This window comes from Equus asinus, chromosome 16 (assembly GCF_041296235.1).
Source record: "Equus asinus isolate D_3611 breed Donkey chromosome 16, EquAss-T2T_v2, whole genome shotgun sequence".
NCBI lineage: Eukaryota > Metazoa > Chordata > Mammalia > Perissodactyla > Equidae > Equus > Equus asinus.
The window spans coordinates 42,530,523-42,549,631 of record NC_091805.1 but is presented as its reverse complement, the minus strand read 5'-3'; the positions used below and the strand labels follow the sequence as shown (position 1 = coordinate 42,549,631).

At 54.8% G+C, this 19,109-nt stretch overlaps 1 protein-coding gene across 1 annotated transcript in view; it reads right to left on the bottom strand.

The window, feature by feature from the left end:
- Positions 1-7,351: 7,351 nt before the first annotated feature.
- SLC6A17 (solute carrier family 6 member 17) overlaps positions 7,352-19,109 on the bottom strand; it is a 57,885-nt gene continuing 46,127 nt past the window's right edge. Inside the window, exons 7-12 of the mRNA XM_014835254.3 lie at positions 16,888-17,129; positions 16,435-16,627; positions 14,131-14,323; positions 13,443-13,602; positions 11,609-11,771; positions 7,352-11,110 (exon numbers count right to left, since the gene is read on the bottom strand). Of these exons, the coding sequence (XP_014690740.2) occupies positions 10,742-11,110; positions 11,609-11,771; positions 13,443-13,602; positions 14,131-14,323; positions 16,435-16,627; positions 16,888-17,129 (1,320 nt within the window). The 3' untranslated portion in view covers positions 7,352-10,741. The remainder of the gene's footprint in view (positions 11,111-11,608; positions 11,772-13,442; positions 13,603-14,130; positions 14,324-16,434; positions 16,628-16,887; positions 17,130-19,109) is intronic.

The window sequence follows — 19,109 nt, the reverse complement described above, 5'->3', positions numbered from 1 at the left end:
AGCCAGGGCTCATCGTTGCCCTGGGGGCACATAGGTGGTGTCCCGGTCCTGCCTCCTGGTTTTATTGTTGTTTCACTCATTGCAATTTGACTTTGCCCTTTGTATGTCTCATCTCCCTCTCTGACCCTGAGCTCCTCCAGACCACCTTTTCATCTTGATCTCTCCCACAGTGCCTGCTTCTGAGAACCTGTTTGCTAAGTGATTGAGAAGCTGCTGTGCCCAAAGCATTAGACACCAGGCCGACTTTATTGGCCTCATCCCAAGAGCAATTTCCAGATTCGTTTATTTTTATTTGTTTTTAAGTCCAGAACCTCTTCTACATCTTTACATTAATTCTCTTTTTTTTTTACTGCTTTAGGCAGCCTCCTTGTCCATCTGGATGGTGTAAGGAGGACTTCAAGGCGGAAGTGCAAGGTGACTGACACCTGCCCTGGACACCTGTGCACAATCTGATGTCCAGATCAGGCAGTACCTGGCTCTACTGGGAAAAACAAGACAAGGAGCTGGATGTGCTCTGAGGAAAGGTTACACGCCTGGTGCAAGTGCAAGTAATTCTAACAATGAAAAGTCTTATCATTAATGAGGTCAGAAAACCAAATGCTGGTGATCTTTGATGATCTGCACTAATCTGCAGAGGAGGTAGGCACCATCCTGGACTGTGGTCAGAAACACACATTTGCTGCCCCTCCCCCATTTGTGTCTAGTCCACCCACCCCTTGGACCTGATGTCTACATTTCAGAGTTTAGGTAGCTTTGAGTTTGCTGCTGCAAAAAAGAAATATCCCAAATATGACTGGGAAGAGAAGACCCAGGGCAGGCCAGAAGGCTGAGTGAGGAAGGAAGAACCACACAAGAATACTAAAGAACTGGCTGTAATGAATAGCTTTCGAGTCCTAGCTGGCAAACTCCGTTGGGGTGTCTCCCTGACTTTCCATTCTTCAGGCTGGCTGAACTCAGGTGTTCGAAGAAAGTGGAGAGGTTGATGGCAGGGGGGTGAGAGAGGGGGAGAAACTATCCCAGCATCCACACTTGAGACATTTGTTCACCCAGTAAATATTTCTTGAGTGCCTACTGTGTGCCAGAAGCTGTTGCAGGCCTGGAAATCAATGAATAAAACAGAGCCCGCCACCTCGCCTGGTAAAGCTCTGCCTCTAGGTGCTTCCATTCTGTGGCATTTGTGGACGGAGATAAGCATGTGGGGAGATAGGTAGAGGGAGAAAGCTGCCAGGGAAAAAGGAGGCCTGGAGGGGAGGCCGGAAAGCTGGGGTGTGGGGTGGGGGAACCCAGGAAGAGCCAAGGAACCCAGAGGGCCCATCTGGGAGAGGCAGCCAGTAAAGGTGCGCTGGGGAGAGGCCCCCTGAGTCAGCCCACTGACCAGCTCCTGGGGAGGGGAGCCCAGCCACAGGCCAGAGGCCTCACCACTTGTTAAAGATTTTATCCTAGAGCTCTGGGCTGACGTGTTACCTGGGTCTTTCTGGAATATTCTGAGGGATTCTGTATGCTGCAGTTGGCATCATAGGGTTTGTCCCCGTCAGTCTGTGTGTGTGAAGTCATGCTGTTTCCCCAAAACACAGATGCCAGGAAAGAGGGGAGCCCCCTGCCCAGCCTGCAAGTGTGACAGCCTTCACTTGATGGGTGGGTGCTGCCCCCTGGTGGTGCTGGGAGACCCTGCTCCAGACCTCACCCTCATCTCTGGGCTGTGGTGATGCGGAGAAAAGGGGCTGATAGCCCGGGTGACAGCTGATTCTGGGCTTCCTGTCAATTCCAGGACCTCAGGTGCCTCTCCCAGACTAACTCTCCTATCTGGGACTCTGCCTGCTCTCTCCCTTTTCCATTCCTCCAAGACCTTGGTAACGGACAGGCTTAAGCAAGATCACGAAGCAGACACAGTTGTAAATTCCTAATCCCACAAGGTTCTTTCTCTCCATTATCACCTTTTCTCCACCTTCCTCCCCTGGGTGCCCCCGTTTCTTCTGGTTATCAGAAAAGAGTGTCTGTCTGGGAGCCAGTTCATGCTAAAGTGTCAGCCACAGTGGTTTCTCTCACCAGGAATAAAGGTATGGCAGAAAGATAGGAAAAGAGGACCATGATCCCAGAGGACACTGATGGGGGCTGTCAAGTACCTGTAGACCTTCTAGAACCCTCAAATAAGGCCCTTTCTCTCTCAGAGCTGAAGCTGATCTCGCCAGTGGGAAGCTGGAGAGCTTGACATCAAAGTCATTTACCCATCTCCTTACCCTACTGGGGGCTTGGCAGGGGGCTCAGCCACTTTGGGGTGACAGGAGCCATCAATCTCTCCATCTTCCTTCTCTGGACTCTGCTTGTTTGGAGGGGCTAAAGGCCTAGAAGCTGCCAAGACAAGGTCCTATCCATTGCTACTCATGCCTCCCCCTTTTTGGCATTCCAGCTCCTGCCAGGGACTGACGCCTCCCTCAGGTTCAGGTCAAGGAGCCAGCATCCTTTCCCAGCCTGCCCTGCTCCCCAGTCTGGTTAACTGAGTTACTCTATCAGCATCATCATTGGGGCAGAGGGTGACAGTGCCTTTCCCCCCATGGAGGGAGAGAAGGGCGAACGAGAGTTTGCTTATCAGTTCATTTTATCCTGCCTTCCCCTCCCCACCCCCCGGCAGCCTGCAGGATTTGCAGGCTCCAAATAAACTGCTGAGAGCCTTTCCAGGAGGGATCTGGGGAGAACCCAGCCATAGAGGACAGTCGACGGGGCCTGGTGGAGGTCAGAGAGAATGGTTCTGCACAAGGGCTGAAGGCAGCGTTGGGTTGCTGTGAAGGTATTTTTGGGGCCCCAAGGAACTCCAGAGATGGCTTTTGATGGCCCAACTCTTAAAGGGAAGGGACCAAAAGGGTGCAGGCCATAAACTCAGGCCTGGCTGTGACTCAGAGCCCCATAAACTGTGGACTTGGAGTCATAGGGTTGGAAGGGACCTGGTGCCAGCTCACAGACACATTCTCCTTGAGAGATTTCAGGACTAGGAGCTGTGGTGAGTTCTGAGAGACAGCTGGGGCTGGGGTTGGGCCAAGGGCAGAGAATGATATGGGGGCCCCCATGGCCTCCACATGGAGACCAATGAGAATCAGGATCAGGGCCAGCTCAGTGGACCCCCCCAGAGCCCTCCTTGCTCAAGGCTGCTGGGATGGAGACCCAGCCTGGGTCCAGAGAGCCTGAGTACGCGCATGCACGTTAGCTCAGGGCCCAGCTGCCAAGACTCCTTGGCACTCAGCATTTCTCCATCTAGAAAAGTACAGATTCCTCCCACCTGGGCTAAATTCCAGCCAAACTGGTTCATTCCATTAGAGCAGTTAATTAGTCCTGATGGGCCTGGTTCCCCCAAGCAGTGTCCTGGGGACAGGAGAAGTAGTTGTTTGAAGAGGCAGACCAAACTGTAGCTCCTCTTGGATGCTCATGAAGCCCAGGGATCCTTCCCTGCCCTGGGAAGAACGGGGAGACCCAGCACCCACCCGGCTCTGACCCAGAGAGCCACAGGATGATCTGCACTGAGTCTTGCTGCTCTGCAGGTGGCACTGTGGCTGGCATGGAGTGATCTTAATAATGGTTTATTTGTTGTTGAGTGACAGCATAGTCTTCTCCCCATTTCCCAGGTTTCTTCCTATTTAAGATAATATAAGTAAAGAAAGTAGTGTGCCTGGCACAGTGAGTATGCCTGTGGGCAGGACATTCCAAGTCAAATTATGATGGCCTCTGCAAGGCAGGGATCCCTGCCAAATTCTTCTTTGTAGATTCCCAGGGCTTAGGACAATCCTGGGCACTCAGACCCCTCGATTCATGCTTGATGCATGGAATTACTGAGGCAGTGGGATGAGGGTGGGAGACCGTGGGAGCCCTGCCTGTCAGCACCTTGCTGTATGGAGGGTGCACTGGATTGAGAGTCAAGAAACCCAGGCTTTGGCCCCAGTTTTTCCCCTGCTTAGTTGTGAGAATTCTTGGTAGATCTCTTCCCCTCTCTGGGCCTCAGTTTCCCCAACTGTTCTAGTTGGGCCAGATAATCACTAAGGCTCATGTTCTGGTTACTATCACTGTGAAGCGAATTACCCCCACAACTTAGTGGTATAAATCCAACAAGCGTTTTATTTTGCTCATGATTTTATGGGTTAGGAAGCTAGGAAGGGCTCAGCTGAACCATTGTTGCTCAGGGTCCCTCACGCGGCTGTAGTCAGGTGTCAGCTGGGCTGACCCTTCACTATGGCGCATCCGTGTGGCTGGCAGTTGATGCTGGCTGTTGGCTCGGAGCTCAGCTAAAGCTGTCAACGGAAGCACCTGCAGACACACGGCCTCTCTAGCACGGGCTGGCTTCAGGCTAGTTGGACGTCTTACATGGCGGCTAGGTTTCCCCAGAACCATAATCCTTAGACCGTCAGGTGGAAGTGGCATGACTTTTTCTATTCTAGCCTCAGAAGTCACGAAGCATCACTTCCGCCATATTCTATTGATCAAAGGACACATTTGCTCATCCAGATTCAAGGGGGGAAGCATAGACTCCACTTCCTTGAAGTGTTAAAGAATTTGGGGCCTTAAAAAAATAAAAAACCACCACATCCCTGGGTCTACAGAATTCTTCAATGCTGGGCCAAGCGCCTGTGGCTGGAGCTGGCTGAGCCTGCGTGGCTGGTTGGGGCTGTTTGTGGGGGAAGCAGGACCGTGTGTAGGACCAGTGACACTCCCCTTCCTGGAGACAGTGCCTTCTCTCCTCTCCTTCCTTGGCTTCTTTAGGTTTAGGCCGCAACTATTCTTTCTGAATAGCTCTGGGAGAATGGCTCATTGCATGAGTGATGGGACCCCCAGAAGGAAGCAGGCCCCATGGATTTATTCTAGTTGTAAGAAGAAAGGAAGCTAATAGTTAATGAGAACCTATTCTATTTTAGTTTGGAAAGAATTCTATACTGTATTCCAGAAGGAGTTCATTTTTCCCATATAACATCTCTGCAAGAAAGGGATTTTATTGTCATCCTCCTATTATAGATTAGAAAGTGGAGGTTCAGGGGTTTAAGTGACTTGCCCAAGGTCGTGCAGTTGGCGACAGAGCCATAACTCAAACCAATCTCCTGCCGCACGCCCCCGGGGCAACCATGAGGCAGCAACCATGAGGCATCAACAGTGGCCTCTTGTGTCCTCCCACATGCCCTTCTCCTCCTCCCTGTCTGCTCCCTCCGCCCAGGGCGCAAACTCAGCCACTCACCTCCCCATCCTAACTTACCTGTTCTCTGCCCAGCTCTGTCTCTCTAAGCTGACTTCCCCTCAGGAGAAAGCTTCCACTCGGTACCAATGACTGAAGATGCCCAACGCCCTGGAACAGACCCATTACATGGGCAGACACAAAGTCTTTGGCCCCCTTCCAGCCAACAAGTGGGATCTGTAGGCCTTCCCCTTAATTCTTGGCAGATGCCGTGACCCATAGGATATGCGGAAGTGACACTGTGCCATTTTCCAGGCCTAGGCCTTAAGAAATTGGCAGCTTCCACCTCCTGTCTCTTGAAATGGTCTTTCTGGGCACCCCGAGCCATCGCATAAGAAGTCTGGCCTCCCAGACGTGAACTTTGCTGGACAGGCCAGCTGAGATGCTCCTCTGGCCCATGTCCCAGCTGAGCCCAGCCCTCCAGCCCTTCTCAGTGAGGTGCCAGCCATTTGAGTGAATGAGAGTGAGGCTGCCTTGGACACTCCAAACCAGCTCATCTGCCAGCTGAATACTAAAAAGTGACCTCAGTTGTCACCAGAAGAGTTGCTCAGACAAGCCATACCTGAATTGCTCACCCCAAAGACCATGAGATATGATAAAATGCTTGTTTTAAGCCACTAAGTTTGGGGAAACGATACACAGCAACATGCCTTATCTCATTCAATCCATTCATTATACCTATTTTACAGATTAGGAAGTTTAAGCTCAGAGTGATTAAGTAACTTGCCTTGGGTCTCCCAGGAGGTGGGAGGCCTAGCTGGCATTTGAACTTGAACTTGGGAAGTCTGACTCCATAGCCCCCTTGCACCCGAGCCCTTGTTATATTGCTTCAGAGTCTGAGTGGGTCTGTGTGCCCCTGCTGGCAGGAGGGTTGACATTTCAACCAAAAACATTACCTTCAACCAAAGGATTGGATGAATTTACCAGGAGTGACATTTCCAGCCCTAGGACATTCCCCTGTTTGAGAGATAGGTGGGGAGATTTGGAGTCCAGGGCACGGGGAGTTCCATCGCAAAATTCAGGGCAGTGGACGCTGATTTATTCATGTATCTGTAGCTGGCACAGAGCCTGTTCCCAGCAGATACTCAATAAATGTTTGTTCAATGAGTAAACTAACCCACAAAGGAATGTGATGAAGTTGGAGAGGTGGACTAAGACCCGGACAGAAGGGGTTTCCTGCCATCTGGTGGCTATTCCTGGAACAACATCTTCTCTATGGCAGAAGGAAACAGAAGGTTCCTTTGGGGACCTTGGCTGCCTGTGTCTGAGATCAGGCAGCACCATTGCAGACTGGAGTGGGGTGGGGTGGGGCAGGACCTCCCCTACGAGCCAGATGTCCTGCCTCTCCAAGTGTCTATGCTCCTTGAGGGTGAGGTTGGGAGCAGCGCTCCCCCTACCACCAGCTCATTCTGTTCTTCACGGAGCCGAGCATTCAGGAGGTGCTTAATACATACATACTTGGGATTGAAATTTGAGAAAACAGGTAATGTCAAACACCATATTTAATCTTTACCTTCTACTGAAGTTTGCAAAAGAGCTACCTTGAAGAGAGGGGCCACTCCCTCAGAACTTAGAACATGCTGGCTCCTGCGAACGCTTGAGTCCCCTGCCGTCCCCCTTGTCACTCTCAGGCCTCTGGATGCTGGCAGCTTTCCAGCCCCCAGCCCTTCCCTGAGATGGGCCTCCACATCTCACCCCTGCAGAGCTCAGAGGTATGGCTCTTGCTGGCAGGGTGGTGGTGGGGGGGGACTTCCCCCACAAAGCCCTCTGAGTGGACACTGAACACCATCCTCACCTCAGAAGAAGCAGCATTTTCCTCACCTGGGAAAACCCAGACAACAGAGCCCCTCCCTCAGAGAACAGCTGCAGAGATCCCATGAGGTGGGCAGGTGGAGTACTCGATGCTCAGGGAGGCCCAGGACAAGTGTGTACATTGTTAGACACCCAGGACAATTCCTGGGAAAATAAATGCAGGTCCCTCCCCATCCTCCCCAAACTCCTCAGCCAGCCAGCCTGCACCCACAACTCCCACAGCCGTCCTCTCGACCTGCCCCATCCAAGCTTTCACACAAAGCTGCCCTCGGGACCCTCAGCCTCCCCCAGCCCCTCCCCCTGATCCCAGACAGATCGGAAACGCAAGAGGAGCTTGGTAAGAACAGACACTTTATTGTACACCATGGGGGGGCAGTGGGTAGAGAGGAAGGAGGGCTCCGGGGGTGACAAGGCCCCATCCTCTCCCCTGGGCTGAGTGGTCTTGACCCAGGGCTCTTACCAGCCATGGGCCATACAAACTTGTATTGTTCCAACCTTGTGCTGGAACCTAAAGTGATGCCTGCCGTGTGTGCTTGGATCTGTACAAAGCCGAGCTCGGGATGGGAAGATACCCTCGGCCCCCACCCCACCCCAGTCAGCAGGCCCCCAGTTTCAGGGCCTAGTGGATGCTCAGGGAGTCAGGAGCATTCCCACCTGTTCAGTCTCTTCTCTTTTCCACAGTGGGGAGTTACTCCGGTGGGCTATGAGGATGGGCAGAAGGGCAGGCCCCTGCCCATAATACTGCAGGCTTGCTCAGGGTCTGGGACCACGCAGCTTCTGGCTCCCAGCCTCATGGCCTATGATGGGCTGACTCAGGGGACTTCTCCCGGCACAAGGAACGCAGTGGTCCCTCAGATTTATTGCTGGAGAGCAAAAACCAACCTCGCAGGCATCAACTTGTATGCTCCGCCTGTCCACCCCGATCTGGGCCTCAGGCTTCACACTGCCTCAGTGAAGAGGGCTCCCTGAGCAAGAAGCTGGTGACGGGGCCTGGAAGGCAGGCAGGGCAGGGCCCTCTTTCAGGCACGCCCTGCCCTGCCCTGGAGTCTGCTCTGTTTCCTGTGGGCACTGCATAGACAGCACCAAAGCCAGTGGGGTGGGCACCCTGGGCAGGGACGTGGGGGCCTGCCCCTCCCCAGCCACCTCCTGCTCCTCCAGGCAATCTGGGGCTGAATCTTACCTGTCAGATGCCCCATCTGCTCTTGACCCCACTGGCCTTGCCGCCCACCCCTTACTCCCGGCTCCCCTGAGGAGTGAGCAGAGGTGTGTGCCGGAAGCCCAGGGGAGGCGCAGCTGTTCCTTTCTGAACAGTCAGGACTGCCTCAAGGACAAACTCAGGACAGAGATCTGTGAGATGCCCTCTTGGGGCTCTTGCCATCTTAAGAAATCCAGGACTTTTCTTCCCGATGAAGAGCTTATGACTCCAGTGGGAACAGCAAGAGATTGGCTGGAAAATAAATTTGAGGGCTTCTTCCCTCCAAGGACCTTCCTTCTCTGTTTCTGGCAAACCCAGTGGTGTGAAGGCAATGAGTCACCAGCAAGAAACACGTGACTTTCCCACAGCAGGCGGCTTCCCAGAGGACCTGTCCTGAGGCCTCACCTGACACATAGAGAGGAGGCGGTGGTGGGGCGAGGGCAGCGTGGTCTTCAAGAATGGGGTGAACACTGGGAAGCACAAATCAGCACCTACACACACCCACACCCACATATGTGCACACAGCACACACATGCACACACACACACACGCACACCAAGCTCTGGGCCCTATGTCTAACAGCAGAGACACAGCCAGGACAGGGCCCGACTCACCGCAAAGGCTACAAGCACGAGCGAGCCCACGAGGACCAAGCAGACGGCCCCAGCTCAGCCCCCGTCACAGGCTGGCAGGCTGGGGCCTGGCCCAGCCACACGCTACAAAATTAAAAATATATCAAATATACAATGAAAATAGATCTGTACAGCACTGAGGATGAAAATAGTCCACCAGCCACAGTATAATATTGGGTTTGTCATTTAACAGCATTTACACCCACATGTACAGATTGAATATACAATAGAAATAGAATTTATAGAAGAGTATATATAGAGTGTCTCTCCCGGGGCCTTGCTTTTCCTGTTGCTAATTCTGTTTGGGATTAGGCATGGGGCCAGCTGGGAGGCGTTGTCAGGTGAGGGGCCTGAGGCGGGCTGTTGTGGGTGGGCTTCCCTCTCCCCTCACACACTCAGGAAGGACAGGTGGGGCTGAGAGGGCTGGAAATGGGAGAAGAGGTGGGGGAGGGACCAAAGGACTAAGGGGCGAAGGAGCGAACCCTGGGCCTAGTCTGTCCCTCTCAGGGCTGAGAGCACTGGGAGCCACAAGAGGAGTCAGGACACTGTGAGGGTGCCCCGGCCCAGCACTGTGGCCTGCTCCTGCCCTGCTCCCCACAGCTCTCAAAGATGGAGATTTGCTGTCCCAGCTTCTTTCTATCCATCCATCCAGCCAGCCATCCATCCTCCCATTGGCTCATCCATCTCTCTGCAGACATTTACTCTCCAGCCAGGTTCTAATGCTCCCAGCCTGCACTCCGAGGGCCTCCCTCTTCTTGGGGAGGCCCAAAGGTGAGGGTGGGTGGGGATGCTGTGGGGGCTGGGCCCCAGGACAGAGGCCCGGCCCTTCCCTTTGGCAGCCTCCAGTGTCCACAGCACTGCCTGTGGCCCTCCCCACCACGGGCCAGGTGGCTTGGGAAAGGTTTCTGAGGTGTCTGCACGTGACATACACACCGGGTGGCTGTGCTTATACTAGGAGAGTGAGTGGCGGCCCAAAGGGGCAGTGAAATTATCTGTCTTTCCCCAGGTGCGAGGCCTCCCGGGTGTGAGCCCCTGAACTCCAGGGACTCTATTCCAGGGGAGAAGCTGTCACTAGCAAGAAAGGGGGGCCCCAGGTGAGAGGAGAGGGAATGTGCTTCACAATTGTGCTCCAAACCTCTGAATTGTGCTGTGAACCGTCAGGTGTGCTCTGGAAACCTCTCTGTGCACTCTCCTCTTCTCTCTTGAGGGAAGAGGCAGAGCCACCACTCTGGGCTCCAGGATCGCGGGGGGCAGAGTGGGAGGAGAGGGCAGGGAAACAGCTAAGGCCTGACGGAGCAGGGAGGGCTTCAGGCTCAGGCAGGTGCATGAGCACGCCCCACTCACCCTAGGCAGGGCAAGGACATCGGAGAAGCCACCTGGAGACAGGGGCAGAGGAGCCCCCCTGACTCCCACTGCTCAAGCCAGAGGGCTCCATCCACCTCACAAGGCAGAACCCCATCCCAAGGTGAGCCCTGCATCCTGGCACATGTCCTACCCCAGCCTCGAATAAGGCACCCCCTCACACCCTCGCCCTGGTCCCTCTCACCACCACCTGGCAGCACAGAGGGACCCCAAGACCTCAGAACTGCAGGTGGCAGGTTACAGGGACAGAGAGAGGGTGGAGTGACCCCTAAAGTGGCCACTCGGAGTCTCCCCTGTGCTGAGAATCAGGACTTCTGGATTGTTCCAGTTATTCGGTCACAATTTGGTGAAAGGGTCTCAGAGGGTTACATAGGTTGGGGACCTGGACTGGGGGACAGAGCTTCTCCCGGCCCCCACACAGGTTTTGGGAGCAGAAGTCAGCTGGGCAGAGGGCCTGGCCTAGGGGCAGAGGCCAGGCTGGGACAAGTGGGCTGGTCGGGTGTGGGGCAGAGGCAGGCGGGGTGGGGGCAGCAGTCACAGCTCTGACTCGGGGGTGCCGGCCAGGAGGTAGCCACTTCCATAGCGTCCATTGGGATTGCCGCTGTTCTCGAGGGGTGACGTGCTGCCGGGCCCCAGGTAGGAGCGGTGAGTGGGCATGGGGGAGGGCGCCTCGCTGGGCACCTTGCTGAGGATGAAGCGGGTCTCGTCATTCTCCTCCAGGTTGGAGATGTCCTTCATCATGCGGCCCTTCTTGTAGGACACGGAGAGGGTGTTGGAGCCATCAGAGAGCAGGTGAAAGTGCCGCAGGACGAACACCACAGGGATGGGCAGCGTGGCCACGACGATAAGGGTGATCAGGAGCGCCATGGCCCAGTTCGGGAAATACAGGTAGCGCTCGGCAGCCTGGGGGGCGGACGGGGGTGAGGGCTGCTGCCCAGCAGGGTGACAACCTCACCCTCCCAGGACCTGCAGAACTGCCTCTTCCTGCCCTCCCTCCACCCCCACCCCCCATCCTGGCCAGGCATTGGCAGAGATGGGGTCAGCAGCAGGTGCTACTTGAGTTAGCCCGTCACTTTGGTTAGGTCTGAGCCTCCCTGGGTCTCAGTTTCTACATCTGTAAAAGGATGGGTGAGTCCCTCCACAGGCGTGGAGCGAGAACATGGTTAGAAAGACTGGACAAGGACGTCAACCTTTCGACCCTCAGTTTCCCCATTTGTGCTATGGAGATAATGCCTTCTCTCTCTTTGGGCTGTTGTGAAGGTTACAGATCAGGTGTGCAAAGCCCCTGGCAGGGCCTGGCACACAAGAGTCACCCTATAAGGGTTGATCTCTATTGCCTGTTACATTAACGGCCTGGGAAGATGCCAACGTCCCTGGGGTTTCAGGGCCCCCACCCCTCACCTCCTCCTTGATCCAGGCGCTGTAGCCCGGGGGTGTGACCCCCAGCTGGATGATGCTGGCCGTGGTGAGCACAGCCATGCACAACGGAGACACGAACTTCCACATGTAGAAATAGAAGCGGTAGGGCCGGAAGCCCAGCATCTCCGTCAGCTCCTGCATGAACCTGCCAGGGGCAGCAGAGGGCCCAGCAGTTGGCACCACCACTGTGCCTGCCCCTTCCTCCATAGCCACCTCCTCCAAGAAGCCTTCACTGACCAGTCCTTCCCTCCTGGACTCTTCGATTCTTCACATTCAATGCTCCTGATCTATTATTCTGTGGCCTGGCTACAGAGCCTCTGGGAAGGCTCTGCTGTCCTCCTCTAACCTGCTCTGACTACGTCACACTCCACCCAGGGATGTGATACAGCCTACCCGACACGCCCTGGGCTGGCACGAAGCAGTATGGGCTTCTGTGTTCTCTGGGGCCCGGCCCCACTCAGGCCGGCCTAGCTCTAGACGCCCCCTGCTGGAAAAGAGGTAGAAGTGCATGTCCCGAGTGTCCAAAGGCAGAAGTTGGCCCTGACGCAAGGGTTTCTAACCACAGCTCTCTGGGTGCAACTCTGGGAGGCTGGCATGCTCTGTACACAAATGGCATTAAAAAAAAAAGTCATGTTCACCTCAATAGCACTTAACTGAAATCTTAGATTTCTTTCCATTATAAATGCAAGCGACCACAGTAATATTAACAGTACCTGTGACTGTCACCAGTTGATTAAATCACAGATAACGTGATTTTCTTATCACATTACAATTGAAGATACCTACAACATAATTTGCGTTCATCGCTACTTCAAAATTATCATTATTAGAGCCACAGCTAGATGTTGAAACTTAATGCAGCAAAAATAAAGCACATTACTATATCATAGATTTTAAACAGTAATCTGCTAATTTTCAATATAATTAGTTTCCTATATAATCCTATATACACCTGCTGAGGTACTGGGGCCTCACCAGACTGCAGGAGGGTCAGAGCCCCTTCTAGCAGCCTCTTCCAGCCCCGGCTCACAAGCTTGCTCCCTCCTCATCGCCCGGCCCCTCCTGCCCTCCCTGGCAAGGAGATGGCTGGAGCAGGGCCCGTGAGAGAGGGTGATTCAAAGACGGGGTCCAGACGTCGGGGGAGGGTCGGGCTGAGTGGGTTGGTAGAGTCCAGGACTCACTGAGGACAAGGAGAGTGAGGCCACAGCCAACACTGAGAGTGGGGGGACCTAGACCTGGGGCTTCCTGGGGATACAGATTTGTTCTCAAACGAGGCCTGAGGCCTGAGGCCAGGGGCTGACGGTGAGTGTGGGTTTGTCCCAGGCTCAGGCCCTGAGACCCAATCCGTTCTTACTGCTGAATTCTCTTACCCACCCGACCAAACTTAAGGCCGAAACCACACTCATCTCACACCCCTACGTAGATCACCTCAAAACTGCGAATCAGGCTCCGGAGTCTCTATGTTCTTTGAGGGCAAGGGCTTCTCGTACACCCAGTAAGTGCTTAACAGGCCTAAGAGATTTCTGAAGAGTTGTGCTATGGTAATTTAAGGCAATTTAGGGTGATTCCAGGACCTGAACCGGGAAAACTTGCGTCTTCAGACTGGCTCTGCCTCTCACTAGCCAAGCGGCCCTGGGCGGTCATGTCTGAGTCTCAGTTTCACTTGTGATCTAGAAGGGCACTTTCAGCTCTGACATCCTGACTCTGTGATCTCCTGTCCCGCTCACAAGCAGCCCTGGCAACACAGCACTCTCCGGGGAGTCAGGACGGGACAGACCCCTCCTCCCGTCCCCACCCCTCCCCACATCTCCCTTACTTCTTGGTTCCATAGATCCAGGCCACGGCGACGTTCTCAAGGATGACGATGACGGTGAGTGGCAGGGTGGCCGAGTAGTCATCAAACATAGTGACAAAGTAGTTTCCGGAGCGCTGGACGAACAAGAGCCCCACGAAGAATGCAAAGACACAGCAGCCCACTACAGAGAGCCGGGAGGCCGGTGTGGGGGCAAAGGTGCAGGGTGGGCAGGCCTGGAGGTCTTGGGGGGCACCCAGGCCCTTCCCAGCCCACCCCTCCCCACAGCGGACCTGCAGCCCACCCTCAGCAGGCCCAGCCCAGCCCTGCCTGGGGGGAGGTGGTCCAGATGCTGAAGGTCTGAGCTCTCACTCTACTAGGCGGGGAACATCCCAGGGCTGGGGGGACAGAGATGGAGCAGGGGACAAGGCCAGCATGGAGGGAGGCTACCCCTGCCCAAGATGATTCATCAGGCCGTTGGGGGAGGGGCAAAGGAACCAAGAAGGAGGTCTGTCTCCTAGCTCAGGTTTGCCACAGATTCCCAGACAGCCTTCTCCCCCTGGCTCCTCAGTGCTCTTCTCTGGGCGGCATGGCCAGGCTCCAGCTGCGTCTCAGTGGTGGGGGCGGGCTTCTGGGTACGGGGTCTTTCTAAAGTCAGAGCCACAAGCTGATCGTTGTCACAAAGTGAGTGGGGTCTGCTGGGAGGAGTTACCTGTGAACATCTCCTTGGGCACCTTGAAGGTGTCGATGATGGGCGTGGTGATGCCCGCCATGGTCCCGATCATACTGCCCAGGCCCAGGTTGATGAGCATCAGGAAGAACATGACGGACCAGAACGGGGAGGCAGGGAAGTGTGTCATGGCCTCGGTGAAGGCGATGAAGGCCAGGCCTGTGCCCTGCACAGACTGTGGGGTGGATAGGGGGCAGAAGGCGAGGGCTCAGTGAGGGCCCACACCTACCGCCCCCCCGACCCAGGAGTCCCCTGCTTCCTTATGTCTGCCCTTGGAGCCATGGAAATAACTATTCCCTCTGTCACAGGGCTCCCCGCCCCCAACTAAATCCTCTTGTTTTGGGCCAGTGGGTCTCACACTTGAGTGGGCATCAGAATCGCCCCCAGGGAGTAGGACACCAATTCAGGAGTTTGCCTGTGGGACCTGGAACCTGCAAGCTGTACAAAGACTCCAGGCGATTCAGATGAAGATGCTCACATTTAGAAACACACCAAGCTCAAGGCCCTCCTCCTCTAAGAAGTCTTCCCTGATTGCTTCAGCCACAGTTTTGGCTGCTCCCAGCTCTGAACTCCAGACCTTAACGTAGTGGTCTTAACCTCAGCTGCCCAGTAGAATCACATCAGAGCCTTTAAAACCAGCAACGCCCGGGTCTCACTCTGGGGACAATGATTGATAGGTCTAGGGGTAAAGCTGGCTATCAGGGTTGTGTAAAGCCCCAAGGTGACTCTGATGGCAGCCAAGGTAGAGGACCACTGCTTTAATGCTTGGGTCCCTGCTCACGGGGCAACTGACCACACACTGCCCACTGACACACTTCTGTGTTGTCCTGCAATGTCCTGCAATCGTGAGGGAACACCTGCCCCCACTGTGTATGTAATCCTTGTCATGTGGATGTTATTGAGGTTGTATTGTATAAAAAAACTGCTACAAGAGGCTGGCCCAGTAGCCTAGTGGTTAGGTTTGCGTGCTCCTCTTCAGCAGCCCAGGGTCCATGAGTTCGGATCCCAGGCACAGACTTAGCACCACTTGTCAGGTCACACTGTGGCAGCATCCCACATAAAATGGAAGGGGATTGGCACAGATGTCAGCTCAGCAACAATCTTCCTCAAGCAAAAAGAAGAAGGTCGGCAACAGATGTTAGCTCAGGGCCAATCTTCCTCACAAAACAAAACAAAACAAAAACGGCTACAGCCCGAGTTTTATTCAGAGGACCAGGCCACACCGTGAGAATGGGGCAGGTCTTGTGGAAGGGGGAGGTCCTTCCTGCCGCCAGTCACCTGGGAAGAAACCAGGGCAGGGGTCCCCAGACTGGGCCCTTCTGCTGTTGATCACATGGGAAGAGTCAGGGGAGCGGATGCAGCTCCCTCATCTGGGACGGTGCCAGTGGAACGGAGCTGACGTTGAACATGGAGCTCAGACCTCAGTACTGGGAAAGCATCACCCTCCCTGGCCCCAGAAAGAGGGGCAGGGTTGGCCCCAGCTGACAGGAGCTGGCTCTGCCCCACATCAGCCTTGGCACCAGCTGGCTCCCAGGACCCTCTGGGCATGTCTCTCCCTTGGCACCTCTTCTAATGGAACAGTCACTTTGAAAGTTTCCAGCTGTGCCTATGGGAATAAAGGCAAGGTGTCCAGACTTGGGCCTGGGCATGAAAGAGGGGGCAGCCTGCCCCTGTCCTACGCCACCCCAGGGACTAAGGGTCACGGTGGCAGTAGGAGTTAGAGTGGGGACAGCCAGGGGAGGGGGCAGAAGCATCAAGGGGGAACTCAGAGCATGGGAATCTGAGCCCTGGCTCCCTGCTTGCTCACTGTGAGACCCTGAGCAAGCTCCCCACTTACAGGCCACTCACCTATAAAATAGCGGACAATATTAACACTCGACTCATAACGCTGTCATCAGGGCAAAAAGGGACAGACACAAAGGGCAGATGCTAATGCTAACACAAACACCTACTTTCTGCGTGCTGTGTACAAGGCACTATTCCAAACGCCTTTCCTATGACCCAATCAAAGAATGTGAAAGTCACCCTCAGCACTTCCCATGGTTTCTGTTGTCTGTGTCTGCCTGTCTCCTGTCAGGAGCCAACCTACCTCAGGGCAGCAGTTTTGGCTGTTACCTTTCCTCTCTCCCTCTCTGGGCACATAGTAGGTGCTCAAGTAAATGAATGAGTCCCTGGTGGCTTTTGGAAGCCTGCACCCAAGCTCTAGCTCCCCACAGCCTGTCTCTGGGTTCCGCACTTCCACGTCTGCCTCCCTGCCTGTCCTGGGAAGGGCAGTCTGTCCCTCACCTTGTCCAGCTCGTCCTCCAGAAGGCAGGGATCGAGGCCGAGGGCTGAGAAATGCTCCTCTTTCACGGTCTTGATGACCTTGTACATCTCCGAGTAGTCCTTGGTGGTCAGGTGGGAGAAGTTGACGTGAGGAGGGATGAGGGCCCGGCTCAGCACGTTGGAGTTGAGGTACCCCAGGATTTTCTCGGCATTCCTGCAGCACAAAGGGGAGAGGGCCAGGTCAAAAGGAAGGAGTGGGCACGACCCTGGGGGCACCACCCAGCAGGACCCCTGGACCATCAACAGAGACATCGCTGGAACTGTCCCTGGGGTCCAGGGCTGGGGACAGAGAGAGCACCTCTCATCTCCATCCCTCAGCCCAGGGGGATGGGGACTCTGCATCCACAGCCCGCCTGTCCCTCCTGGGTAAGCTGGACAGGGAGGAATAAGGACATGAGGAGAGGGGCCACCTACTCGACCACACACTTCTCATTCATGATGTTGGCCTTGAAGCCCAGCACAGCGAACACCACGAGGGTGGCCAGCACCGAGGTGAAGAAGTTGATGAAGGACACCAGGGCGGCATCGAAGTGGCAGTTGTTGTCCTGCTTGTTGTAGCTGGAGAAGGCGATGACACCCCCGAAGCCCAGCCCCAGGGCAAAGAAGACCTGTGTGGCTGCCTCCCGCCACACCTGGGGGTCCAGCATCTTGTCCAGCTATGGGGGGGCCATGGAAGGGGGAAGAAAAGAGACACACAGATGATGGTTTTATTCATGCACTGAAGTTCCCGCCACATCTGCTTCCTTCAACCTCAATGGAGTTCAGAGGCAGCGTGGGAGAGTGGGAAAGAGCTGGGGCCGTGTGACCTTGGGCAATTCCCCTAACTCCTCTGAGCCTCAGTTTCCCCATGTGTAAAACACACATAACAGTATCAACTTCAGAGGATTGTTGTGAGGCTTAGGTAAGATAAAATAAATGCTATGTCCTTACATGGTAACTTCTCAGTTAATTTTAACTGCTATCACTGCTTACCATGAGCTATCATACTAAGGAACATCTCCAGGGCCATCGGGTATGAGGTATAGTGCACCTCTCTAGGGAGTGCCATTCACTTAGACTGTAGTGTGAATGGTGCCTCCTAGAGCCATGCAGTGTACAACCTGCACAACAGCACAAGAGAACTAAGAACACCAATGTCTCCCTGATACCCCCTCCACCTCAAACCATGAAAAAAGACACCACCTTCTCCTTCCTGCCCACCCGATCTCCCTTATCCCAGAAAAAAGGCCCAATGTTCATTCATCCACATCTACATGCTTCAGGTCACAGAAGAACTCCCACCCCCCCATCTACCCAACTTGAAGAGCAGAACCAGACACTTCCCAGGAAGGGGGAGCCTCTGCCTGACCCTCCATCTGCCCTCAGACCTGACAGAGCCTGAACCCCAGTGGCATCTGCATGGCATGGGGCCATCTCCAAAGCACTGTCATGTCCATTTTCCTTTTATTTGTTCCTCAAGCCAGGGGCCACAGCCTGGACCCAGCACGGGCCTCTACAGTCAGACAGACCCAAGTCTAAATGTAACTCCCATCTTTAATGAGCTGAGAACGCTCAGGCAAGTGACAGTGCCTGCTTGATGAACCTTGGTTTTCTCATCCGAGAAGTGGGAAGAAAAACATAGCCCCCCTCCCAGAGTGACCGTGAGGACCAAATGTACAGCAGCAGGCAATGCCTGGCACATGGCAGCATCTGAGCCTGACAAAATGCCTCTGACCTAGTCAGGACAGGGTTTTTCGGTGGGAGCAGGGATTATTATTCATATTTTGAAAGAGTAAACTGAGGCCCAAAGCTGAAATGACTTGCCTGAAGTAGTGGAGCCAGCTAGTTTGGGCAGGAGTTACTACAATACAGATCACCTGGCGCTAGGCCAATGGCGCCCTCCCAGCGCCGTCTCCTGACTCAGGTGGGCTGCCAGCTATGCTCCTCAGAGGCTTTCCCTTTGACTTTTGCTGCTGAGGTGGCCCCAAGTGACCTCACTCCAGACAGATGAGGGAGGCCAAGGGTGAGTTAGAAAGTTAGCTACTCCTGCGGACACAAGCCTGCGTGGTCCTGGCCCGGCCACCCCTTACTGCCCACCGTGGGTAAGTCTATTCCTCACGTGACAAGGAGGTGGACTGGCGGGTCCATCCAGCTCTACTATTACAACCCTAACAGCCCGGACAGAGGGCCACCTGCCTGCCATTGCAGCAGCTTCCTGGGCATATCTGAGTATCTGAGTGACCTGGAGTCACTCCGCCAGCTGAGAAGGCAGTGGCAAGCTTGGAGGCTGGCAGAGCGGTGGGGCTGGGGAGGCACCCCCATGCTGAGGAGGAGGAGGTGGGGGAGACGGTGGTAGAGCTGTCGGACTTCAGGGCCATACGCAAATGGAGACCCAGGAGGACCGCTTGGCTGGAAGGTGTGTGTACTCCAGGGGAGATCAAGGCCCCCTACCCCACACATAACAGGTAAAGCCATCTTTGGTCCACTGAGAAAGCCCAGAACCCAGACCTTAAGGATCTAAGAGCCCCTTGGCACCCATGAGAAGGTGACACCCTCCCGTCTCCTCCCCCTCTCTGTGCACTCAACAGTTGTATCGTGACGTGGCCTTCCTGTGGATATGACATGCAGCCACTCATCCATCAGACCCCGAGCACCTT